The 26,905-nt window shown below is 38.2% G+C and overlaps 2 protein-coding genes across 5 annotated transcripts in view; one reads left to right on the top strand and one right to left on the bottom strand.

Moving 5' to 3' along the window:
- LOC143020399 (uncharacterized) overlaps positions 1-26,905 on the bottom strand; it is a 466,948-nt gene that overhangs the window by 436,939 nt on the left and 3,104 nt on the right. The gene's annotated exons all lie outside the window — the stretch shown is intronic.
- Positions 6,982-26,067, top strand: Wdr92 (dynein axonemal assembly factor 10). Of its 4 annotated transcripts, none has more exons than XM_076176818.1 (5): positions 6,982-7,068; positions 12,164-12,527; positions 13,382-13,451; positions 16,213-16,383; positions 21,627-26,067. In XM_076176818.1, the coding sequence occupies exons 2-5, from the start codon at positions 12,396-12,398 to the stop codon at positions 22,316-22,318; spliced, it is 1,065 nt and encodes a 354-aa protein (XP_076032933.1). In that variant the 5' UTR covers positions 6,982-7,068; positions 12,164-12,395; the 3' UTR covers positions 22,319-26,067. The 4 variants fall into 4 exon arrangements, with proteins under 4 accessions (XP_076032933.1, XP_076032932.1, XP_076032935.1 ...); XM_076176817.1 differs by having other exon boundaries at positions 6,991-7,058; XM_076176820.1 differs by having other exon boundaries at positions 7,027-7,058; positions 12,140-12,527.

Below are 26,905 nucleotides of genomic sequence, written 5' to 3'. Positions count from 1 at the left end.
AGATTAATATTGAGTGATTTGGTCTGTCGGGATATCATTGAACCATTAAAACATTCCCTGTATAAGACATACTAATCATGTTCTGTATGGGGAGAGAGAGAGAAAAAGAGAAGCTGACTGATATGAAATTTAGTTGACTGACAGAGAGGGAGATTATCTAGTGGAAAGATTGGTGGAAATAGGCACAAAAGATAAATGAAAATATTTATAAGTAGGAAGAAAGAAGGAGAGAGAGAGAGAGAGAGAGAGAGAGCAAATGGAAAAGGACGGCTCGGAAAATAATATGCCGGCAAATGTCAGCGAGGACTTGACAGTGTGTCACCCTTAAGACAGACGGTGGCCCACATCCAAAATGTTTTGGTTAAGAATATGTAGTGGTACTGGATGGAACTCACATAAAAAAACTATATGATATATATATATATATATATATATATATATCTATATATATGTATATATATATATATTCCAACCACAAACAACTTTTAATTCCATGCCATCGCAGTCGAGACTGAAGAATCGCTCGATGGAGGCATCCGTTGGAAATTGAAACGAGGACGAGCCGAGGATTCGAACCCAGCTAACCCGTTGTTACGGGTTAGCTGGGTTCGAATCCGCGGCTCGTCCACGTTTCAAATTCTATATATATATGTGCGTTGTTAATGTCAACAGTTCCGATAGCATTATTGGTCCGACGTGAAACCGCTTTTCAGCAAAAGTTTATACCAAATCCATCAACCTCGGATTCTGCCTTAACGGTGCAAGCGAGTGTCCCGAGCGGTATGTATCGACGCAATGTCATCAATGCCTTCGTCCAAAGAGCCCTCACCCACTGTTCAACATGGACCGCCACGAACGCAGAGCTTCAGAGAATCACCCAGCTTCTCGCCAACAACAATTATCCCATGCAAGAAATAAATAGCGTTATACGGCATCGGTTGGACAACTTTACGCACCAACAACAGCAACAACCAGTTACACAAAACATAAAACTCTTCTATACTGGTACTGTCTGCAGCCTACAAGGATGACGAGAAATTTGAGTTGAGAAGTTCCGTTGTTTCTCGGGAGCTCTAGTTGAGAAGTCTTTACACTGGGACGATCAGTGTGTGTGTGTTTACCTAGTTGCATTTACTTAGTTGTATTTTACGGGACGAGAGCTATGCTCGTAGTGCCCCGCTTTTTTTTATCTCTCCGCATGCAGTTTGTTCTTAAAATCTTGTATAGTTTTGGTACCCACTGTTTCGCCGTTTAGTTTGTTCCAGACATCAATCACTCTGTGTGGGAAGCTATTCTTTTTCAAATCTCCTCTGTAACTGTCCTTCTTTAGCTTCTTCTCGTGTACTCTTGTTTCTCTTCTGTCCCATTTTAATAAGTCATCTCTGTCAAGAACTTCCATTCCTTTCATAATTCTGTAGTCAGCAAATTAATTCTTTCTCTTCTCTGTTCCAGTGTTGATAGATGTACTTTATCCAGTCTTTGTTCGTATGTCAAATTTGAGAGTGTAGGTGCCATTTTTGTCGCTGCTCTTTGAATTCTTTCTAATTTCTTTATTCTTTTCTACTAGGTGCCCATAGTGTCGCAGCATACTCCAATTTAGGTCTTATCATTGTAATTAATATCTTCTTTACCATTACTTCATCCATGTAGTCGAAGGTCACTTTCATTGATTTTAATAAGTTAAAAGTCTCTCCAACTAGTTTGTTGACATGTTTATCAGGTGTGATAATTACTCCAAGGTCCCTTTCTGAGTCGACTTTTTTTTTTACTTCCTTAGTAACAATTCTATATTGACCCGATATTCTATTTTTGCTTTTTCCAAAACCCATTATACTGCATTTCTTAATGTTAAAGTTCACTTCACACTTCTGACTCCATTTCCATGTTTTGTCTAGGTCCTCTTGTAGCGATTTGCAGTCTTCTTCTGTGCTTACTCTCTTAAGTAGTTTGTCATCATCAGCAGAGAAGTTCATGTAACATTTCACTCCTTCATCTATGTATTCTTTATCTCCTTCACGCAGTTTCACTATTTCATGTGTGTGTGTGTGTGTGTGTGTGTGTGTGTGTGTGTGTGTGTGTGTGTGTACATATATATATTCTGGGCAGAACCTGGAATCGTGCACTTGGTAGACCCTCCAGGAAAAAAAAATAAATAACGGCCCAATTTGCTTACCTAAGATGAATGGGGAGACAATCTTGAATATTGCAAGACCAGTTCCGTATTCCAATATGTATGACAAGAACGAGTACGGCACTTCTTCCACCTTCTGTCTCACTACTTCTCCTCCTCTCTCTCTCTCCCAACTACCTTCTTTGCGCCGGTTCCTACCACTTGTACATAATAAAGATTCCGTCCCAAATGCGTCTTGTCACCTGCGCCCTTAATTCATCTTTGTTAGGTGTAAGGGTCGCGGGCAGGTCGCCGGTTAATCTCGATATTATGCCGCCGTGCTAGGGCCACCGACTCCGTCAAGTAGGCTCTTCACGCAACATCTGCAGTCAGCCGCTAGGGGGAGGCGCAAGGCAATGGGAACCCATATTATCTATATGTACTTCATTATCTACCCCCAGGAATGTTTCCCTTTACATGGGTTATCACTTCCATGCTTACTGAATTCATATTGTTTATCTGTTCTCCTTTCTATCTATTTCTCTGCTTACCATTGACATTTTTGTTCTGCCATTAGAACTGACGGCATCCCTGTTTATCTTCCGTGTCTTTCTTACAACCTCTACGATCCCTCTCCTTGCTATTCAGGGTGGGTATTCAGTCCCCGTAGCAACGTGTCATATTTTCTAATACTCTTATACTTTCGTTATTTAGATTTAAGGTATGCTACAGATGTTACTAATGCCTACGTCATAGAAGGAAAATTCGTAGCATAAGCGTGGAAGGGAAGGAACAACTGTAGAGGATATACAAAGAAAATACTCGAAAAAGAGATATTTTAAAAATGGGTATTATAGTATATGGATATGAGAGATTGGAAACAAAAAAGTACAACCACCAACGTGGAAAAAGTCCCGAAAAAGAAAGAAAGAAGAAAGAAAAAAAAATATATATAATATATATATATATATATATATAATATACTGTACATATATATGTATATATGAATACATACTCACATACATAGACATACATACATTACATACATACATACACACATACATACAAAGGATTTCAAAGGATTACAAAGGAGGAGCATGCTGACAGGAGACCTTTTGGTCGATAACTAGGTCGGAAGAAAAAAAAATATATAATGATAAATAAATAGATAAATAAGTATATAGATAAAAATTATAACAAATAATAATAATAAATAAAATAAGTAAATAAATAAATAAGTAGGTAAAGTTAAATAAACAAACTGGAAAATAATAAATAATAAGTTGAGAGATAAATAATAATAAATAAAAATCAAGCAAATAACAATAAACAAAGAGACAAATAATAACAAACATATCAAATAAATGGCAAGCATTACAGCATTTTGCTTAGGTGTTTATCTAAATGAATCTTAAAGCTTCGAACTGAACTACATTGCACTGCCTCTGCACGAAGTTTATTCCATTCATTAACTACACGATTGGTGAAATTGTTTCTACCCACTTCCAAATTTAATCTATTTCCTGATAGTTTGAGACCATTAATTCTTGTCGGATTCTCATTCAGTGAGAGCATTTTGTCACTTTTGATGTCAATTCCCTTCAGAATCATAAAGACCTGTATCAAGTCGCCTCTGAGTCTACGCTTTTTTAGGGAAAACAGATTCATATGTTTTAGTTGATTTTCGTATGATTTATTTCTTATATTTGGAATCAGTTTTGTGACTCGCCGTTGTACTTTTTCCAATCTGGCAATGTCTTTAATGAGATTCGGTGACCATGCGGAAACAGCATATTCCAAAAGGGGATGAACTAATGATTTATATAGCTTGTTAATGAGATATGGAGTTTTAAAGTCAAAAGATCACGCAATCAGTCCTAGACTCCTATCTGCTTTCTCAGAGGTTGATGTACACTGCTTAGATGATTTGAGATCGTTACTGATAATTACGCTGAGATCCTTTTCACTATCCACTTTTGTTAACGAATTTCCAAATAACTTGTAATCGTACTTACTGTTAATTTTACCTATGTGCTTAAGCTTGCATTTACTTGTGTTAAATTTCATTAGCCACTTTTCAGACTATTGCTGTAATTTATCTAAATATTCTTGAATATCTATCTGGTTTAAGTAATAATTTGCCAATCCGCACAGTTTTGTATTATCAGCAAATTTGGAGACAACTGATTTCAGTCCGTGGTCTATACAATTCATATATAATATCAATAGAAGCGGCCCAAGAACGGAACCCTGAGGAACTCCACTCGTAACATCTTTCCATCTAGAAATTTGCCATTTAGAACAACTCTCTGCTTTCGATCGTTCAACCAGTTACTAGTCCAACTCAATAGGCTACCACTTATTCCGTGGTGAAGCTAATTTAGTAAGTAGTCTTTCGTGGGGGACGGTATCAAAAGCTTTTGCAAAGTCTAGATATATTAAATCTATATTGTTTCTTTTGTCATAATTCGAGATTACTGTGTTGTAGAATTCGAGTAAGTTAGTCACGCAAGAACGTTTCCGTCTGAATCCATGCTGGCTATCATTTATCAAACAGTTACTTTCTAAATGATGTTCAATAGCATCTCTGCTGAAAGTTTCCATCATTTTTCCTACAATTGAGGTCAAGCTCATAGGCCGGTGGTTATTTGGTTTCTTTTTGTAACTTTTTTTTAATATGGGAGTAACGTTAGCTAGATTCTATTCTCTTGGGACATCTCCGGATATGATGGATTTCTTGAAAATAATTTCGAATGGAACAACAATCTCATTTTTCATTTCCTTTAAGATTCTTGGATGCCAATCGTCAGGCCCTGGTGTTTTATTAACTTTAGAGTTTTTCTATACACCTTTTGATTTTTTCTTTTGTAATATTTACCGTAGTAAGTTCATCCTAGACTTTTCACGGGTTTCAGTTTGGAGTTCACTTTGAGGTGTTTCGTTTACGAATACTGGGCTAAAATAGTTGTTTAGAATATCACACATTCCTTCATTTGAATATTCATGTTGACCGTCAACAGATAATAGTGGGCCAATGTGATTCCTAATAACCTTTTTATCTCTAATATAACTATTCTCTTTGAAATGGTAACTACAGAATATTTAATTGGCAAAACATCATTTTAACCAACATTAGTATTTTCCAATAAATGGCTGAGCACTAATTTGTCTTTTCTCTTGTTTCGATAACAAAAACAGAAACTAGACAAAGAAATCTGGTTGCTGGATAAAAAAAAAGAGCCTCGTGGTTAGTTCATGAGCTCGATTTCCCTTTAGAAAATGAGCGTTGTTAGCCTTCACGTATAGAGGTAGAGAATACATTCTCTGTCACTGCAGTCAATTGTTTATCTAAATATCAAAAGGCCTCTTCCCCTTTATAAGGGAGGTAGCCAGTCAAGGCACTCTGATAAAAAAGGAACAAACAAAAAACGGAAACAGCAGATATAAAACGGTATGTTTGGAAATTTTATTTTGAGGAGTTTTTGATATCGCTCACTAAGACGTGATGAAAATGAAGTGTGTATGGCAAGAAGATAAGATTTTCCTTTCTTTACAACGACATGATAGGACAAATTCATTGGTGCGTGGTATTGGCCGTGTGCATGTGTCAACTCTGAAACGATGAAACGAAAAGGGAACAAGGTTTGGAGCTCAGAAAAAAGAGAGAGAGAAAAAAAAACGGGTGAAAGGGCATTTCGAAATGACTGAGACACTGATTCCGGAGGTTTTGTCCTCAAACTCCACTTCAAGGGATGAGCAGAATTAAACTGTTCCACCTATGCAGAAATCTGAAAGTTTTCTCGACACGAGACTGAGAAATTTTCTATTCGACGGACAAGTGTTGTTGTTGTTGTTACTGTTGTTGATGTCGTTGTTATTGTTGTTGTTGTTGATGTCGTTATTGTTGTTGATGTCGTTATTGTTGTTGATGTCGTTATTGTTGTTGATGTCGTTATTGTTGTTGATGTCGTTATTGTTGTTGATGTTGTTGTTGTTGATGTCGTTGTTGTTGTTGATGTCGTCGTCGTTGTTGTTGTTGTTGATGTCGTCGTTGTTGTTGTTATTGGTGTCGACGTTGTTGTTGTCGTTGTTGTTGTTGATGTCGTCGTTGTTGTTGTTGATGTCGTCGTCGTTGTTGTTGTTGTTGTCGTCGTCGTTGTTGTTGTAGATGTCGTCGTCGTCGTTGTTGTTGTTGTTGTCGTCGTTGCAATTAACTGCCAAAAGCCTTGGCCATGATGCTTTGCACATTTCAGTTTCTCCATCTACTGTTCACCAAGCTCGAACGAAGAACGAAAACAAATTGTAGAAATGATCAAATTGTTAACTTGTTATCATTATATTATTATTCAAATATTTCCTTCACTTGGTTGTACAGTGGTCGACTTTGTGTTTTGCAACCAGCAGTAGATCCACTCATAACAAAGTGAAGTGTTTACTAAATATGCCACTAGATGATTCTGCCACATATTTTCTACTATTGAAGACTAGCTTCCACTTAAAAATTATTGCTGATCAGGTTTCGCATATAATATCCCGCTGATTATATATTTCTGACAAAATACACCGGTAAATCCTACAGCTCCCTAGCCAAAATAAAATCACCTGAATTAAGCCAGAATAAAAGTATATGCTCTCATTAACATTATAAGAGTTAATCAAGGAAGATTTAACCCTTTTCCAGGCAGAACAAATGTGGCAGAGATAGGGGAAAGTATAATGGGCCAAGCAATGGTAAAAAGTTGGATTTCATTCTGGATGAAAAATAATAATTTTGAGTGTTTTCTAAACCATTATTCTAATTCACAACTTTTTGTTCTAATACTAATATTATTTTGCCTCTTTGGTCACTTATGCAAGTAATAAAGCGTCCTATGTTGTCATAGCAACCAGAGTTGCTTGAAGTTTTGAAGTAAACAATCCCTCAAGGATAAAGAAACGGGTGACATCTGTGCGTATTGGTAAAGGTTTTGTATTCGTAAATAATATATAAAGAATTGACAAATCATTCTCAGTAAGTAGTCAACTATACATTTTAAACATGACATCATGTGGTTGTAAGTGAAAATGACATCATACTTAATTTCTTGGGCCGGCGATACTGAATATTCATCATCATATCGTTAAATGAAAACCTCTCTAGAGTTTACAAGATATAGCACCACAATTCTGATTGACAAAACAGTATATGCATATGCAAAAATTTGGGAGTTTGGAGGGTCAATGGTTAGGCCTTAGGGGGCTTTGATAATCCGTGCTGGTTTTGACTGCAAGATTCTTTATTCTTTAATCTTGTATGGATATTTATAATTAAAGGATAAAGCTGTCACAGAAACCAGTATTTTTTTTAGAAGTGCACACCAATATGGTATAGTATTAGAAAATTAAATATTAATTTTGTAAATTACAATACATTAATGTAATAGATATTTTGGTAAATTTTTATAAGTGCACACATGCAGTGTAGTAATAGAAAATTAAATCATAATACATCAACTTAATATACATTATTCTTGGTGGAAACTAATAATAGAAACAGTTACTAAAAGCCATCAAATATCAAACATAGCCACTTTTGTGACTTTGACTACGTCTACTTGAAACACTATCTTTGTTTTAGTAGAGGTGGAGGTTGAAGAAATTAAAGTATCCTAAATTCGTCTATTCTAACCCAATGTAACCTACCTACCTAACCTGCATTTAATAATGTAATTCTAGACATCATCAGGCCATCGTCTCTGACCTCTGAATCTATCAAAACAAAGATGGTGTTTAAAGGAGTCTATCCAACTTAATTCGTTTCTCCATAGCTTTCAGCAGTCTTTTTTATGTTAATTTCCGCCAAGAAAAATATCTATTCTATTGATGTTTTATAATTTACAAAAATTATATCTAATTTTCTAATGTTGTACTATGTAGGTGTGCACTTCTAAAATAATACTATTTTTCTTGGGAAAAATTAATATCAGAATACATTGCTAAAAGCTGTGCAGAAACAAACAAAGTTACATTGACTCCTTTAGACGCCATCTTCTTTGTGATAGATTCGGAGGTTGGAGACGACAATGACAACCTGATGACCTCTAGAATTACAGGTACCACACTAAATGCAGGTTAGGTAGGAAGATTAGGTTAGGTTAGAATAGACAAATTTGGCATACTTTAATTTCTTCAACTTCCACCTCTACAAATACTAAGATGGCATCTCAATTAATCAAACCAGTCACATTTGTTTGTTAATAGCTTTTAGCAATTTTTTCTTTTATTGATTTCTGCCAAGAATAATGTATATTATGTTGATGTATCATAATTTATAAAATTATTATTTATTTTCTATTGCTATATTGCATAGGTGTGCACTTCTAAAGATTTACCCAGAAAGCTTGGGTAAATACAGTATAGGGTTTCGGAAGGTAATCTGACCCAACATTTTTATTTTGCTCATTTCTTCTAAAGAAACTATTTTCAGCAATAAATTATAATAACATTGTTTACCTTAATAAATTTGATCCATCATGACTGAGAGCTTGCAGTATTTTTGTCGTCTTTTTGAGTTTTAAAGATGATAACTAACCTGCCTAATCTAACCTAACCTTGCCCACCCTGCCCTGATCTAATCTAATGTTAAATTAGACATATCCTAACCATAGATACCCCTTTTTGTAAAGAAATTATGTTATTCATTCCCTCACTCTTTCTGTCTGTAAGATATTGGAGCAGGTGGATGTATTGATGACAAAATTTGACCAATGATGGGTACCTGCATGTGGGGGTCCTGCAAAATGGCAAGCAAATCTCCTCATTTTCAAAAACCCGTGAACTACCTCATCTCCTGATGGAAGTACAGCCCTGAGGGGCTGGCACTCAGTCTCTGGACTGGACCCAAGGTGTCTTTTTACCAACTTCAGTTGTATTTCTTACAGTTTTTTATACATGGAGACCTGACAACGGTCAATACCTCTCTTCTTCCTACCACTTGGAGCGTCACATAGAAACCGTCCAACACCAATACAGCAAAGACATCAGTCCAAAGTTTCTTTCCAGAAAAATTAGTGGGAGGTTCCAAGGACCATTGCCAGCCACTGTGGGGCTATAGGTTCTCCACTTAGTAAAAATCAAGGCAACAGTTGATTGATTGGTTCTACCACCCCAATAGAACATCTACACACAGAAACAAAAACCCTTCCCACCTTCCCACAGAAGACCATATGAATATGATAGGAACTGTTATATGAAAGAGCAAACTAAACTACACATCCACCTCATCATATTGCACAATCACTACCAGCTGAATATAACAAGAACTATCCCAGGAGCATACTGCACTAACATATACAACAACCTACCACTAGTGCCACACAATACATATACACAAAAACACATTCACATCTAGATCACCAAATAAGCTCTTCAAAAAAGACCACCTAATTCAATACTCCACCAACAACCCCCAGACATCAACTCCACAGAAAAATCTACCTCAAGAGAAGTAAGAACCACACTGGCACACTTATGTTGAAGACACCATCCAGCATTAGAACAAAAAATAGGCATGGCCACAGAACCAAACTGCCATAAATGTAACCACCACACAAAAAATACTTAACACCTCATCATATAATGCCCTACATTAATGGTTCCTAGACAACAACATAATATCTCCCATGAGTGACTTGTGGGCCAGTCCAGAAGCTGGAGCTTGTTACCTGAAACCCACAGGTCTCCTGCAAGAGAGACCTGGTAGTGATGGATTGATTGATTGACATAGATAAAAAAAATTGTACAGATCTAAATACGACACATGATCTAAATATGACATATGATCTAAATATGACACATGGGGAAATAAACCAATTGAGTAGGACTTTTGCTAACATAGACCACTGTCATTCAGGTTGGAAAAGAGTTGATATTATTTTATGTAAAGCTCTGACAATGGCACTGATACTTCCAGCTTCATACTGGGGTGTTGACTGCATGGTAACAGACAACCATTGCTTTAGAGACAGTTTTGGGGTGCCCCTACAGATCAAAGCCATACATCATTTGTCTATATAACAGTAAAATCCCTATGGTAGGTGGTGGGGGGAGAATTCTGCCATCGTGTTTCCCATATATGTCATATAAGACAACTAAGTGGGACAGAGTGATGCGACCCCCCTCTCCGTCCCTTCATGCAGAAAAGGAGAAGACAGGGAGAAATCCCTTTGGGCTGCATCATATTATTTCTCACACATACTCCTTCACCCCACATCCCCCACCCATTCCCCCCCATGCATCACAGCATCATCCATATACAACTATTCTCCATTCACCCCTATCTTTTTTCCTCTCCCGTCCTTCCTCAGCAGACATTCCCCTTTTTCCCAAAGCCCGTTTTACCCCATCCATCCATCTCATCCTAGGTCAGCCCCTCATGTTCACTCCTTCCACCTCTGCCTTCCACAACTCTTTTACTAGTCTTTCTTCCCTCATTCTTTCAATGTGTCCAAACCATCCTAATACTCTTTCATCAACCCTATCTTCCAACTCCCTTTCTACCCGTTCTCCTCCTCACCTCCTCATTTCTCACTCTATCCAGCTTAGTAACCCCTATCATACTTCTCAGACACCTCATCTCAAACACATTCAAACTCCTCCTCTCTTCCTCTCTTATGTTTCATGTTTCTGCCACATACAGTGTTGTTCACGAATATTATGATGCAACATCGCACGTCTGGCAGCTAATGCTGCCCGCGAGATTTTGGCCCGGAGTGAAGGGGTTAATACTCTTTTCCAATCTGCTGCCACTTTCTCCCCATGTACATCTCATCACCTTACTTTTACCCACATTTATCTTCAACTTCCTTCTTTGGCACACCTTCCCAAACTCTGTCACTAACTTCCTCAATTCCTCCTCTGATCCTACTACAAGCAGTGCCGTCTGCAAACAACTGGATTATCTCCCACTTTTCTCCATTTTCTTTAACCATCTCTAATCCCTGGCCCACTAACCTTGCATTTACCTCTTGTACTACCCATATCCATGTATGAATTGAACAGCCAGGGTGACATAACACATCCTTGACGAAGTCTCACCTTTACCTCAAACCACTCGCTCTACATTTCTAATCCTGACACACTACTCTTGTAAAAGCTCTTGACAGCTCCTAAAAGTTTTCCTCCTATCCCATATATCTGCAATACCTCCCACAGTGCCTTCCTGTCTACCTTTTCATAAGCCTTTTCGAAATCCATAAAAGCCCAAAAAACATCCTTATCTTTTCCTATAGCTTTCTCATATATCTGTCTTACCCCAAAAATCTGATCTATGCAACCCCTGCCTGTCCTAAACCCACACTGTTCAAATATACCACCAGATATCAATAATACCATAAGTTTTCTAACATGATTATGGTTGAATTAATTAATTGTAAATATTTTTGCATTGTACACAGAGTTTTAATGTGTCAACATTCCTGGTGTTGGCAACAGTGTTTTTGGTGGCATTGTTGTGAGGACAGTTTTGTTGAGGGACAAGCAAAGTTTGCATGTGGTTGCCTACGGATCTGGGGGTTTATGTTAGAGTTATGTGAGCTGAAAGGAGTTGTTGGTTGCCTGGTGCCAGGTTGGTGAGTGTCAGATAGGAGGAAGTGGGTACCAAGTGGATAGGGGTAAGTGGGAGCCAAGTAGTTCAGTGCTCGTTTGAAGAATTGTACGCCAGCCTATTTGGTCTCTGGTGATAGCCTTATAGATGTTGTTTTTACATTTTTCATTAGTGATGATAATGATATGGTTTAACATCACAAACTCCCCCCTATCGGAAGGCTAGGACAGTGCCCTTCACAGAGGGCTTTGTAGCATGGGATTTAATGAACCATGCCCTTGGTTCAACTTCGCTGGTGGCAGGATTCGAACTGCCATCCCCTCGACCTTCACCGCAAGTAACGACGCCCTAACCCGCTCAGCCAGCGAGTTTCCATTTCATTAGTACCCGGTACTACAATAATTATTAATCAAATAATGATATTAAAATACAGTCTTACTTTACAGGAGAAGCAGAAGGAAGCTTTACAGGAGAAGCAAAAGGAAGTTGAAGAGTTTTAAAACAGGACTGCTGAAGTGATGATTGAATTATAGAAGAAATGCAAGAGAAAATTGGCTTGTGGTTTTAGAAACAGTGTGTGCAAAATTAATAGTATTGCATTCATCATTGTAAGAAAAAATGGTGTTGGAATAGAATATTCCTTTGTGAAGGCAGTATATGAAGTAATTTTTGTCACAAATTAGTCAGAGAGATTGAAGAATAATGGATAAGCCTCAGATAATTGTACATGTTCAGAAGACCTTAGACTACAGTCCATTTGATGTGAAATGGTTACCCCGCTCTGCTAAAGCTGTGACAGTTGGTTCATACCCAAGAAGTACTGGTGTTATACAGGCAAGTGAAGGTTATGCATTGCATACCACAGTATTTTTTTCCATAATGATAATTGTGTTAACATAAATGAGTATGCTTATAGAATTTAATGATTTGAACAAGAATACAGGTAATTTTTCATTTGTGCATGTTCTATTTCCATGTTTTCACAAAAATAACTGAAGAAGAAAATAATGTAGAATCAATTACGATACAAGTTGAAAGCAAATATATGAAGAGTAGAAAATTTGTAGCAGTGTATGTGCCCCCCAAATTCCAGTCCTGGACAGATAGTGATTGCTTTCATTTTCTTCAATGTACTGTCATCAGAAGAGTACACCTTATGGTTGGGAGTCATAATGAAGGTCTAAAAGTTCCCCAAAAAACAACACAAACAAGAGAATGAATGATAAGTATTAATCTAAAATGGTCCATAATCAAGACTGACCAACAGTTCCTTACTCAGTCTTTTGTTGCCTAACAGTATATTCCTCCATTGTACTCACCAACAAGTTCTTTGTATTATTTGAAAAAAAAAAAAGGTAAATCTGAAAAGGGGAATGTGCAGGGACAAGCACTGCCAGCATCATAACCACAGTGGAAGTCAAGACTGTTATAAACCAAGTAATCCTATTGTATACACAAACAACTGGGTGATATACACACTGTCTCTCTCTCTCTCTCTGTCTGTCTTCCTCTTTCTCTCTCTCTCTCATTCTCTCTGTCTTCATCTCTCTTCCTTTCTCTCTCTCTCTTTCTCTCTTCCTCTTTCTTTTTCTCTTTCTCTCTCTGCCTGTCTTTCTTTCTGTCTGAATTATAAATTTAGAAGAAATATCAGAAGTAACTTTCTCATGACTTTATCCTATTCATTTCAGATTCACGAATTGTGCCAAGGAGACGTAAATCTGGTGCAGAGTATTGATAAACCAACAGCTTTAAAGTGTTGTAAGTTGTGTTGATAACATATATATGTATATATATATATACACATACTGTATATACACACACATAGGAAATCCCCTATGTACAAAACAGATATGTACCTATAGATATTTTTGTATGTTGAAGCTGCTGCAGTTGCTTGTTTAGTAAATTTGGTTCTGTACAGTATTTTCATAATTTTTTTCATACTGTTTTTCATACCATTTAAGCAGCCTTTTGTATAGAAAAAAAAAATCCTCACTTCTTTTCATACCTTCAGATCTTTGATTATATCAGAGTTTCATATTTAGGGGATTCCCTGTATTGTTAACTCTTTTGTGAACAAATGGCTAACTTCTACATTTTTTTTTACATTGTGCATATTGCATTTATGAACATAGTAATATAAAGTCCAAATATTGAAAATTAAAATAAAACCAAATTAGACTCTGTAATGAATAGTAATTTTGCACAAGCATTAGAAGTATGGTATCTATGCAACTATCTGCAAAGTGCTTTAGTGAGGGTTATTTGCCACAGCTAATATTTACAAACACCCCTAATATGAAACTACCACTTGCATCATCTTTTGCTCAGTAATGACAAAAACCCTGTCAGACGTATTTCAACCATTCCTGGTTTCACACAACTGTATAAGTTTTATGTAGCCAGTATGTGAAGGATTTTAATGACACTCCACAGTCCAGAATCATGCAACATTCTTTTATGAATGGAGACTAATTTCCATTTAAAGAAGAAGGGTGGGCACTTAACTTCTACCAACTCCTCTCTTTATTTCTCCTTTAACCCCTTCGATACGATGACGCCTACGAAGGCGTCATGAGGAGCAAGTGGGTACGCGAGGATGCCGATGTTGGCATCTTGATTATATATATTGTAGTTGTACCTGCGTGACCCCCATACTCTGTAAACTGGCTTCATCATATTTTCTATGGTTATCAAAATTCACGGGTGAAAGAGAACGAGCAATACAGCGGTAACCTTATTTATTATAATGCGAGTATTATGACGCAACATTGCACGTCTGGCAGCTAATGCTGCCCGCGAGATTTTGGCCCAGAGTGAAGGGGTTAACAATTGGGAAAACAACACATGTAATCCCAATCTTGAAACCATGCAAGCTGCATCGGAACCCAGCATCCTTCAGACCTCTTTCCTTTCTACTATATCTGAACTGATTGAAAGATTGATCCTACAATAAATCAAAACTATTCATCTCACGAAATCAACATGGATTCAGAGATCACTCCCTCCATGCATTGCTCACAAACATCACCCAAGAAGTGCAACAAGGCTCCAATAAATAAGTGCCACCTAGCAGAATGATATTGATAGCATACATACACATGTCAAATGGTTTCTTCTCCTATGTATAAGGAGTAGCTTACTCAAAGCATACTTGCTCCCACCATAACCCCATCCTACACTTATCCAAAAACCCATTTGTTGTTCCTTCCATCATAGCAAGTTGTAGTGTAAACCAGAAGTGGATGGAGGGAACTTGAGGGGAAGACAAAGAATGAAGTAGATGGACAAGGTAAAGGATGCACCAAATACAAAAGTAATGTCTGTCAAGCAAGGAAGAGCGAGGGCAAGAAATAGGAATAAATGAAAAGTGATTATAAATAATTGAAGGAATGATGCAGCCCAATGGGATATTCTTGTCTGCTCTGAAAATTTCTTAAGTCGATGGAGGGGGTACCACATAATTAAATGGTGGGGTGAATCAGCTTCAGCTGCTGGATTCTGTTGTGAAACTGCTGTATCTTGCTGCCAAGTTGCTGCCATCCTCTCCCCTTGTACACATTACCTTTTACCCACATTTACCTTCAAATTTCTCCAGTTGCATATCTCTCCAAACTCCATCACTAACTGCCTTTATTCCTTCTGTGACCCTGCCACAAGCACAGTATCATCCCACCTCCCACATATCTCCAATCTCCAGCTCATTACCCTTGCAGTTTATGTCCTGTACCACCCCATCCATGTACACATTGAACGACCATGGTGACATGACACACCCCTGATGCATCCCCACCTTTACCTCAAACCACTCACTCTCTCCATTTCCAGTCCTCCCACAGGATCTACTACTGTTGTAACAACTCTTGAATGCCCTTAACAGCTTTCCCCCAATCCCATGTATCTGCAATACTTCCCACAGTGTCTTCCTGTCTACTTTGTCATAGGCATTGTCATAACCTTGGCCAAATCCATAAAGGCCCAAAAAAACATCCTTACCTTTTACCAAAGCCTTGTCACAAATCTGCCTTACCAAAAAAATGTGATCCATGCATTCTCTACATTTCCTAAACCCACACTACTTTTCATCAACTAGGAGATAGAAATATGCATACATATACCAAGGGCTTTTTCCCCTTACAAGGGAGGTAGCCAAAGTCAAAAGGCATAATTCCACTTCCACCCACTCCACTCCCATTCACCACCCCTCCCTCTTTTCTTGGCTCCTCTTGAATGATGGGTCATCCCTGCATCTCGCCCATTGCCCTGGGTCAGAAGCAATGCAGAGAGAAATATACATGCAAAAATCTGTCAGAGAACCAGTGGCATAACAACTCAGATGATGCCCCAGAACTTGTCAGAACATTTTGTTGCACGAGTGTCCACGTTTTCTTTGATATAATGAACCATAATATTTAGGGTGACTATACAATCTCATACCCATGTGTACAAAAAATCAAAATACATCAGCAGCTTGATATTGCACTTTATAGATATTTCAAAAGAAATTTTACAACTTCAGGTACGTTTGGAGCATCTTCCTTGGCAGCCCGCCAGCTTGCTGTAGGCAGCTTTGATGGACACCTTGATATCTTGGATCTGAATCAACCAGAAACACCAACTTATTCAGTCAATGCCCATACTCAGATTGTGAATTGCATTGATGGTGTTGGAGGTCTTGGAATTGGAGAAGGTAATTTATTTTTTATTTGAATATGTGATGATACATATGTGTGAAGTGTGATCAACTTTATTTCACCTATTCTTTATAGCTATGGTTTTCCGAGGTAAACATAATGGATACATGTTAAGTATGTTAGTATAGTTTGAATATTTTTTATGAAAAGAATCATACCTTAGCATTTGATTTTCTTCCCTGTGTAGATTATATGAAGGATTGGCCAAAGGTGATGTTGAAGTAGATCTACACATGGTATTGCTATTATCAATGGAGGGACAGTGGCCAGTAGAAAGATTGTGAGAATCAACACCATGTGAGATCGAAACCTTTATTGGTACGACGTTTCGCTTGTTACAGCTTTTTCAAATACTTGAAAAAGCTGTAACAAGCGAAACGTCGTACCAATAAAGGTTTCGATCTCACACGGTGTTGATTCTCACAGTCTTGTTGGCTTTTGCCTTTGTGTTTCAGTAGAAAGATCCAATGTTCCAACATGGAACAAGACTTTCCAATCAATTTTACTATCTATTCCTATCCTACTTTTCTCACCACAACTTGCTTTTGTATAAGGAGCACCATTCCAGTACCTGTCTCCCCACACCCCATTTTAGTTGGTAGCATAAAAAAAATCAATCAATAAAATAGGTCCCAACATCTGTCCACCATCTGCTATGCAATTAAATCACACACACACACACCTCAATAAAATGCAACACTTGCTATACCTAGGTCCACCTTAAATGCACCTCACTAACAAACACAAACCAATACACAACAAACTGAACCTGCTCTAGTAATACACCCAAAACACAACAAAAACACAGCTAAAACGTGCTACAAATAAACACATTGTATTATGAGGAAACACAGAATTGCAGCAGTTCCTGCACAAACACAACATACACATTGGAAACAAAATTACCACAGACAACATTATCTAACTTCACATCATCATCAATTGGGGGCATATGCCAGGAAGCATGTTGTTTTACTCTAGGAGAAATAGGTAAAGGCATAGATATAGATAGAGAAGTTAGATATAGCAATGCATTAAGAAATCTTGAAGTAAACAAATTATTGGAAGAGATTATAGATTTAAAATTGGACTACTGAGCTTTACTTAGGGAGTTGACTACTTTGCATAAGAATAACAAGCAAACAATTAGAGAATTGAGTGACCTGAAGAGTTAAATTGATATGTTCAAAAGAGAAAACGAAAGAATGAAAAATGAACTGAAAAAGGAGGTCAAAGAGCAATTACAGGTAGTGACCAGAAAGTTGGAAGAGTCAATCAAGGAAACAGACCTCCTTGAAATAAAAAATCAGTGGAAGCAGAACAGGAAAATAAAAAAATATCATTTAGAGAAATAGTACAAAAGCAGATGGAGGAAAATACAAAAGAAACAGTTATGAAAGTAATTAAAGAAAAGGAAAATTGGGTGAGAGACACAGTAGACAAAGGTAGAGTGATTGATGTCTGGAACAAACTAAATGGGGAAACAGTGAGTGCCAAAACTATACAAGATTTTAAGAACAAATTGGATGCGGAGAGATCCGAAAATGGGTCACTACGAGCATAGCTCTCATCCCGTAAAATACAACTAGGTAAATACACAATGGTGCCAGTCCCCACAATCTCTAACCAAACTCCCATACAGCCACCCCCCCTTCCCACTCCAAATAGCTCTCAATAGGTTTGATCAACTTGGCGCAAGCCATGAATTCTGTGGACATCCGCTTTTTCTCCTCCATTGAGGTTTCTATCCTGTGGAAACAACCCTGTATGTAGGATCAACATCAGGGAAACATGCCACATGTCCATGTAACAGTTCACATTCACAATTTGGTTTTAGAAGTGGAAGATCATGTACTGCAAACTTAATATGCTTTTACTCGAGATTAATAGAAATAATACAAGAAAGAGATGGATGGGAAGGTTGTGCTTTCTTGGACTTACTAAAGGCTTTTGACAAAGTACCACACAAAAAGCTACTACAAAAAATTGAAATAATAGGTGGAATACAAGGAAAGTTATTGGAATGGATGAAAGATTTCTTGAACGGAAGAAAAATGAGGGTGGTACTTAGAGACAAGAACTCAAATTGGGAAGATATGATAAACAGAGTCCTCCAAGGCTCTGTATTGGCTCCAATAATATTTGCTATATATATAAACGATATGGATGAAGGCGTGAAATGTTATATGAACTTCTTTGCAGATGATAAGAAACTATTAAAGAGAGTAAGTACAGAGGAAGACTGCAAATCTTTGCAAGAAGACCTTGGCAAAGTCTGGAAATGGAGTCAGAAGAGTGAAGTGAACTTCAACATTAAGAAATGTAGTATAATGGATTTTGGAAAAGCAAAAATAGAATATCATGTCAATATAAAATTGATACAAAGGAAGTAAAAAAGTAAACTCGGAAAGGGACCTTGGAATAATTATCTCAAATGATATGACACCAGACAAACATGTCAATGGAATGGTTGGAGAAACTTTCAACTTATTAAGATCAATGAAAGTAGCCTTTGACTACATGGATGAAGAAATGGTAGAGAAAGTACTAGTTACACTGATAAGACCAAAATTGGATTACACACTGTCACTATGGACACCTAGTTCCAAAAACAAAGAAACCAGAAGGAATTCAAAGAGCAACAACAAGGATGACACCAACACTTTGCAATTTGATATATGAACAAAGATTGGATAAACTAAATCTATCAATCCTGGAACAAAGAAGAGAAAGAGGTGATTTGCTAACCATCTACAGGATTATGAAAGGGATGGAAATTTTTTATAGGGATGACCTACAAAATGGGACAGAAGAAATACAAGAGGACACAAGAAGAAACTTAACCCTTTAAACTCCGATGACAAGATTCTTGTCATTTGGTCAAATAAAACAAAAAATCATAAAACACCAAAATGTTTGATCAAACACCAGAAAAATATGACGTCAATCCTCGCGTGGTCAAGCCGCATCAGATGATATTCGGATGTACGGGCTGGCGCGAGGTCTACCATATCCGGTTTTTCGTATCTACACCACAAGCGGCTGACATTAATTGAATGGGTTAAGAAGGACAGTTACAGAAGAGATCTGAAAAAGAATAGCTTTCCACACAGAATGATAGATATCTGGAACAAAATGAGGAAACAGTGCGTGCTAAAATCATACATTACTAAGAAAAAAATGGATGTGGAAAGATACAATAGCAGGTCACTGCGAACATAGCTCTTTTCCTGCAAAACAGAGGGAGTAAATGGTGAGGAACAGTGTGGGTTTAGGACAGGTAGGGGTTACATGAATCAGATTTTTGTGGTAAGACAGATATGTGAGAAAGCTTTAGGAAAAGATAAGGATGTTTTCTGAGTCTTTATGGATTTGGAAAAGGCTCATGACAGGATAGACAGGAAGGCAGTGTGGGAGGTATTGCAGATATATGGGATAGGAGGAAAGCTGTTAAGAGCAGTCAAGAGCTTTTACATGAGTAGTACACCTTGTGTTAGAATCAGAAATGGAGAGTATGAGTGATTTGAGGTAAAGGTGGGACTTCATTGGGGATGAGTTATGTTGCCTTGGCTGTTCAATTTATACATGGATGGGGTGGTGCAAGATGTAAATGCAATGGGAATGGGTTGGGGATTGGAGATAGTTCAAGAAAATGGAGGAAAATGGGAGATGACCAGTTGTTGTTTGCTGGCAACACTACACTTGTGGCAGGATCAGAGGAGGGATTCAGGAAGTGATTGACAAATTTTGGGAAGGTATGCGAAAGTTGAAGATAAATGTGGGTAAATGTAAGGTGATGAGATGTACAAGGGGAGAAAGTGGCAGCAGACTGGAAGTGAGTATTAAGGGAGAAAGTTTTAGATACTTGGGTGTGAATATGGTGGGAAAGGGAGGAGTAGAGGTGGAGGTAGAATGCAGACTGAGAGAAACATGTAATGCTTTGGGGGGATTAAAAAGTGTAATGATAAATAAACATTTGGGAATAGAATCTAAGAGGAGATTGTATGAAGGAGTGTTTGTGCCAACAGCACTGTACGGGGCAGAAACATAGAACATAAGAGAGGAGGAGTTTGAATGTGTTTGAGATGAAATGCCTGAGAAGTATGATAGGGGTTACTAGGCTAGCTAGAGTGAGAAATGAGGAGGTGAGGAGGAGAACAGGGAAAGGAAATTGGGAGATAGTGTTGATGAAAGAGTATTGGGATGGTTTGAACACATGGAAAGAATGAGTGAAGAAAGATTAGTGAAAGAGGTGTGGAGGGCAGAAGTAGTAGTGAACATGAGGGGACGACCAAATATGAGATGGATGGATGGGGTAAAAGGGGCATTGGGAAAGAGGGTAATGTCTCTTGAGGAAGGACGGGAGAAGACAGAAGATAGGGGTGAATGGAGAATGGTTGTGTATGGATGATGCTGTGATGCACGAAAGGGAGTGGGTGGGGGGGGGGGTGAGGGAGTATGTGTGAAAAAATAATTTGACACAGCCCAAAGGGATTTCTTTCCATCTTCTCGTTTTTCTGCATGAGGGAACAGAGAGGGGAGTCACTGACTTAATGAAGTGGCCTTGCTATGAATGTGCTGTCTTGCAACACTGCTTCTGACCCAGGGTAGTAGGCAAGATGCAGGGATGACCCATCATCCAGGAGGAGCCAAGATGAGAGGGAGGGAGGGAGGAGGGTGAATAGGAGTGGAGTAAGTGGGGATGGTGTTCGCTATTTATGTAGATGACATGGATGAAAATGTGGAATATTACATGAGCTTCTTTGCAGATGATGCATTGCTGAGGAAAGTGAATACTGATACAGATTGTGAATCATTACAGAGAGACCTGAACAAGGTTTGGAAATGGCGTCTTCTTCTTCTTCTTCTGGTTTACTCTGCTTTTGTGCAAAATTTGATCTCTCCAGTTTCTTTTAAGTGGGCATTTATTTATATTTTTTATGAAGCTGCCTTACTGTGGATGTGCTGTGTCTTGTGACACTGCCTCTAACCCAGGGCAGTGGACAGGATGCAGGGATGACCCGTCATCCAGGAGGTGACAAGATAAGAGGGAGGGTGGAGGGGAGTGGAATATATAGGAAATGGAATGGATGGGAGTATTTTCTATGCCTTTTTCTTTTTTGGCTACCCCCTGTGTAAGGGGGAAAAAGCCTTTGGTATATGTATGTATTTATTTATATATGTTACATAATACCTCATTTTTTAGGAAAGTATTATACTTATCAGCTTTGCTCTCCAGGTGCTCCAGAACTTGTAACTGGGAGTCGAGATGGATACATCAAAGTGTGGGATCCTCGACAAAAAGATAAGCCGGTAGTCAACATCGAGCCAACAGATATTAACAACAAACGTGATTGCTGGACAGTAGCTTTTGGCAATGCTCATTCAGCTGAGGATAGGGCCATATGTATAGGTTTTGACAATGGTGACATTAAGTTGATTGACTTAAGAACAATGGGTGTCAAATGGGAAGTAAATGTGGGAGTTGGGGTGTGTTCTGTGGAATTTGACAGAAAGGATATCAGTATGAATAAATTAGTTGCTACAACTTTAGAGGCAAAATTTCATGTATTTGATTTGAGTGTTTTCCATGAAAAGAAAGGATATGCTAAAGTCAAACAGAAAGCTCATGATTCAACAGTGTGGTGTGCAAAATATTTACCCCAAAACCGTGAAATTTTTATGTCAACTGGTGGTGATGGTTCCCTCAACCTATGGAAGTACTCTTATCCAGAATCAAGAAAAAAGAAATTTTCTGATGGGACAATAACTGGAGTTCCAGGCAAGGCAGAGTTCATTCAGAAAATGAACATTGCTGAGTTACCCATTACATCTTTTGACTGGAACAGAGACAAGCAGGGTTTGGCTGCATGTACAGGCTTAGACCAAAGTCTACGCATTGTCATTGTAACAAAGTTGAACACATTATAATCAGAATTGTAAAGTCTGAAGGAAGATCAAAATGGAAATGTCATTAAGTACTTAACATGCTTAACCCTTTCTCTTTAGCCCATAGATATGCTCAAATGTTGCTTGCCTTCAATGTCCATGGGTTATGCCAGTTTCATTACCCCACTTGTGTCATGATCATGTATGTGTGCTGCCAGTGTTGAATACTGTAAATACTGGTATATGATATTATGTTTAAGGTAGCTTGGCAAAGTGGACATGTTATCAGTTGTGTATCCTAGCCTATGCTGGTATGTCTTAAGTATTGTGAGGTGGCCACAATGGAATCTGTTTAGGTGAACTGTTCTGATTAGCTTAATTTCAGATTTGTGTACCAGTGGTGGGGATTGGCCAATAATCGTGGTGGGCTCCAGGATACTTCGAGCTCTATCTGTGAGAATTGCATTTATGTGTTTATTCATATTATTGTGGTTGAGTGGGGGTGGTGGGATGATATTGTACACTTGTATTATGTTGTAGTAGTGTTTTGGGCCCTGTTTAAAACACATGTGATAGGTGCTGTGGGTTTTGTTCAGAAGATGATGTATATTGTATGTCACACATCTTGAGATCTTTATATAAACATAAAACTATTTCCATGTGTAAGTGAACTGTGGATGTTGTCCGTGTACACCCAGTAATTATTCTCTGTGCCTTGGTTATGTTAGCTATGTTACATGTAATTTGTTGTGTTAAGTGCCAGAGATGGTTGTTGCCCATGCTAAACTGGTATAGTCCAGCATGGACCCCATATATTGTTTGTATATTAAGCTGGCGTCATTGCCTTATCCAATTCTACACCTGTGATCACTGAGAGTTATAAGGCATCTGTTACAGTTGTGATGTTGGTCATATATGGTGCAAATGTCATTGAGGTATTGTATGGAATTTTTGTCTTGTATGTGTGTATTTACTTAATTGTATTTACTTAGGGGGGGGTCGCCGATTAAATGAAGCGGCCTTGCTGTGGATGTGCTGTGTCTTGCGACACTGCTTCTGACCCAGGGCGGTGGGCAGGGTGCAGGGATGACCCGTCATCCAGGAGGTGCTCAGATGAGAGGGAGGGTGGGAGGGGTGTGGAGTGTATCTAGGGATGAAATGGGTGGGAGTGTTTTTATGCCTTTCCCTTTTTGGCTACCTCCCTTGGAAGGGGGAAAAAGCCTTGGTATATGTATGTATGTATGTATTTACTTAGTTGTATCTTACAGGAAGGGGAGCTACACTCATGGTGTCCCGCTTTTGTATCTCGCAGTGACTAGTTTGTTCTTAAATTCGTGTATGGTTTTTGCACACACTATTATTTCATCCACTTTGTTCCAAGTGTCCACCACTCTGTGTAGAAAACTATTCTTCTTCAAATCTCTTCTATAACTATGTTTTTTGAGTTCCTTTCCATGTCCTCTTGTGTTTTTCTTGTCCCAATTTAACAAGTCCTCTCTATCAAGTATTTCTGTGCCCTTCATGATTCTATAGATGGTCAGTAGACCGCCTCTCTTTTCTCTTTGCTCCATAGTCAGTAACTCCAATTTAGCCAGTCTCTCTTCATATGACAAGTATGAAAGTGCTAGAGCCATTTTTGTGGTTGCTCGCTGTGTGTATATGTGTAACTTTAGTATACAGGAAAGGAGCAGCACTCATAGCTCCTATCTTTCTCTCCAGTTATCATAACTAGCTTAAAGTGCATGTTTCAATTCAAATTTCAGATTCATTTCAACTTGGGCAATATCTCCTAATTTTTCAGTTATCAAACTTAGATTTAAATTCATGTATTGTTCTAGCTTGGGCTATATTGTCTTTCAAGTTTTTCCGTGTATTTGTACATCTATGAAAAGCTGAATTTCTTCACATCCTTTAGGCATTAAGTCTTTCTCAATACAGAGTGACCTCTCATTAACGGACGTTAATTAGCTGTGTTTTAGTTGTTTTCGCTGTGTTTTCGGTGCTGTTGTTTAGTGCGTGCAATCACTATGCCACCCAAAAACCACTCCAAATCAACGGGTTATTCACATCAACGGACACCGTTACCCCCCTTTTAGTCCGTTAATGAGAGGTCAATCTGTATGTTTTTATGAACTCATTAAGCCCTCTTATCCCTAATCTAGAGATCTTCTATTAATGTGGTCTGCCCCCATTAGAGTAATCAAGTCACCATTTTCTCTTTGATCTTTCGTTGTTTGTAAATCCAGTGCTTTTAGTCTCCTGATATGGCTCCCCTGCTGGACTAGGAACCAGTTTGGTTACTACCCTTTGTATTCTCTCAATTTTACTTACATCTTTCACTCTGTGAGAGGAACATACCACCAATAAGTATTCCAGTCATGGATAGATTAGTGTTTCTATGAGTTTTTTCATCATTTCTTCATCCATATACTAGGGAAAAGTCATCTTTATATTCTGTAGCAGTCCATATGTCTCTCCTACTCTTACATTTCCAACTGTTTCCTCTTTTTTTTTTTATTCATGTTTTTTCATACAAGGTCATCTCCATGGCACCTACTTTCTCACACCTGTTAATAACAAAAATTTCTCACAGATCTCCCTTACTGCAAAAATTTGATCTATGCATCTTATACTTTTCCTAAGTTCACACTATTCTTCACCAATTACTTCTGTACCTCTCCTTTTCCTCTCAATAAACATATTCCTTTATGCCTTTCCAACTACACTCGACAAACTGATCCCTCTAAAACAAATACATTCACATTTTTTTTCCTTTTTCTTTGAAAAGCTGAACTATACATGCATTCCTCCAGTCCCTTGACACACTCCCCTCTTTTAGATACACATTAAACAACCTCACTTTCCAATCCACTTTAACCATTCCTCCCTTTATCAGACTCTTTTCTTGACACCCATCCAATCCAGGTGCCTTACCAGCTGTCATCATTTTCAATGCTTTTGTAGAAGGCAGAGGTGGATGGAATGAACTTGAGGGGTGGACCAAAAATGAGATGAATGGATGGAGTGAAGGGGGCTTTGAGTAAAAGGGGAATGTCTGTTGAACATAAGAGGTAGGTATGAGTGGAGAATGGTTGTGAATGGAATATAAATTGATGTGGCCCAAAGGGATTTCTCCTTGCCTTTTCTATTTTCACATGAGAGGACAAGGGAGGGTCACCATGTGCTCTGTCTTGCTACATTGCTCTTGAACCAGGCAGTGGGTAAAGGACAGGGGTGACCCTTTATTTACAAGGAGCTAATGTCAAAGGGAAATGGCTGATGGATGGTGGATGGGAATGGGATGGGTGTATGCATTAGCTGCTACCTCCCATATAAGGGTGAAGAAGTCTATTAGTACATAGATAGATAAACCTACCTTCAGTATTTGAAAGACAGACTGAATTCTGTTGAAACCTTTGACAAACATGAAAGAAATTAATGCATCAGATAAACAGTTGGATATTTGAATTACAGTTCAGTGAAATTATATGAAATAGAATGTTTGAGAATTGTGGCCTGAAACATATGCCCTCCACTGACATAAAAGATAATACAGAAATTGAATAATTAAAAGTCTTAATAATAGTAATAATGAATAAGAGAAAAACTTTGAGAGGTGCTAGGATCTAGAACTTGAAATTCTGAATGATGAATATAGTGTAAAATTGCTAAATAAAAGCTTACCTTTATATCAGAATTTTTTTTAGTATTAAAATGTTACTCTATATTATTTACCTTTGTGTTTTAGATGAAACTACAGCACAACTGCACTCAAGATGCATCCCTAGTGTATGTGTTTGCTATTGTAAAAGATTGTTTTATTTCAAAAGATAGCATATTACCCTTGAAAAGGAGACTGAATTCAGTTGAAACCCTTGACAAACATGGAGGAAAGGAATACTTCAGATAAACAGTGGATATTTGAATTACAGTCCAATAAAATTATATGAAATATTTGAGAATTATGGCCTGAGACATACTGGTATGTCTTCAGCTGACATAAAAGATACTATAGAAATTGAATAATTAAAAGTATTAATAATAGTGTATGAAAAATAAGTTGACGCAGCCCAAAAGGATTTCTACCCATTTTCTCCTTTTTTTCATTAGGGGATGGAGAGGGGGTTGTCACCAATCTAATGAAGCGGCCTTGCTGTGGATGTGGTGTAACTTGCAACACTGCTTTTGATCTAGGACAGTGGGCGAGATGCAGGGATGACCCATTATCCAGGAGGTGTTAAGATGGAAGGGGGTGGATGGGAGTGGAGTATGTTGGGGATGGAATGGGTGGGAGTCTTTTTTATGCCTTTTTTTTCTGCTACCTCCCTTGTAAGGGGGAAAAAGCCTTTAGTATATGTATGCATTGATAATAGTACATACATATACATACACCAAAGGCTTTTTTCCCCTTATAAGGGAGGTAGCCAAAAAACAAATGCATAAAAACCAATCCCACCCCTATCACACTCAACTCCCCTCCCTCTTATCTTGACACATCCTAGATGACAGGTCATCCCTGCATCTTGTCCACTGCCCTGGGTCAGAAGCAGTGTCACAAGACACAGCACATCCACAGCAAGGCCACTTCATTAAACCGGTGACCCCCCTCTCCATCCCCTCATGCAGAAA

This window comes from Oratosquilla oratoria, chromosome 39, assembly GCF_046742065.1.
Source record: "Oratosquilla oratoria isolate Oo_2021 chromosome 39, ASM4674206v1, whole genome shotgun sequence".
Lineage (NCBI taxonomy): Eukaryota > Metazoa > Arthropoda > Malacostraca > Stomatopoda > Squillidae > Oratosquilla > Oratosquilla oratoria.
The sequence above is the reverse complement of the archived record's forward strand: the minus strand, read 5'-3'. Positions and strand labels throughout refer to the sequence as shown.

Bases quoted from the DNA above. Each gene is read 5' to 3' on its own strand.
- Wdr92 (XM_076176818.1), top strand. From the start codon at position 12,396: ATGGATAAGCCTCAGATAATTGTACATGTTCAGAAGACCTTAGACTAC. The intron at 12,528-13,381 runs GCAAGTGAAGGT...TATTCATTTCAG, and splicing joins GAAGTACTGGTGTTATACAG to ATTCACGAATTGTGCCAAGG. The intron at 13,452-16,212 runs GTAAGTTGTGTT...TTACAACTTCAG, and splicing joins ACCAACAGCTTTAAAGTGTT to GTACGTTTGGAGCATCTTCC.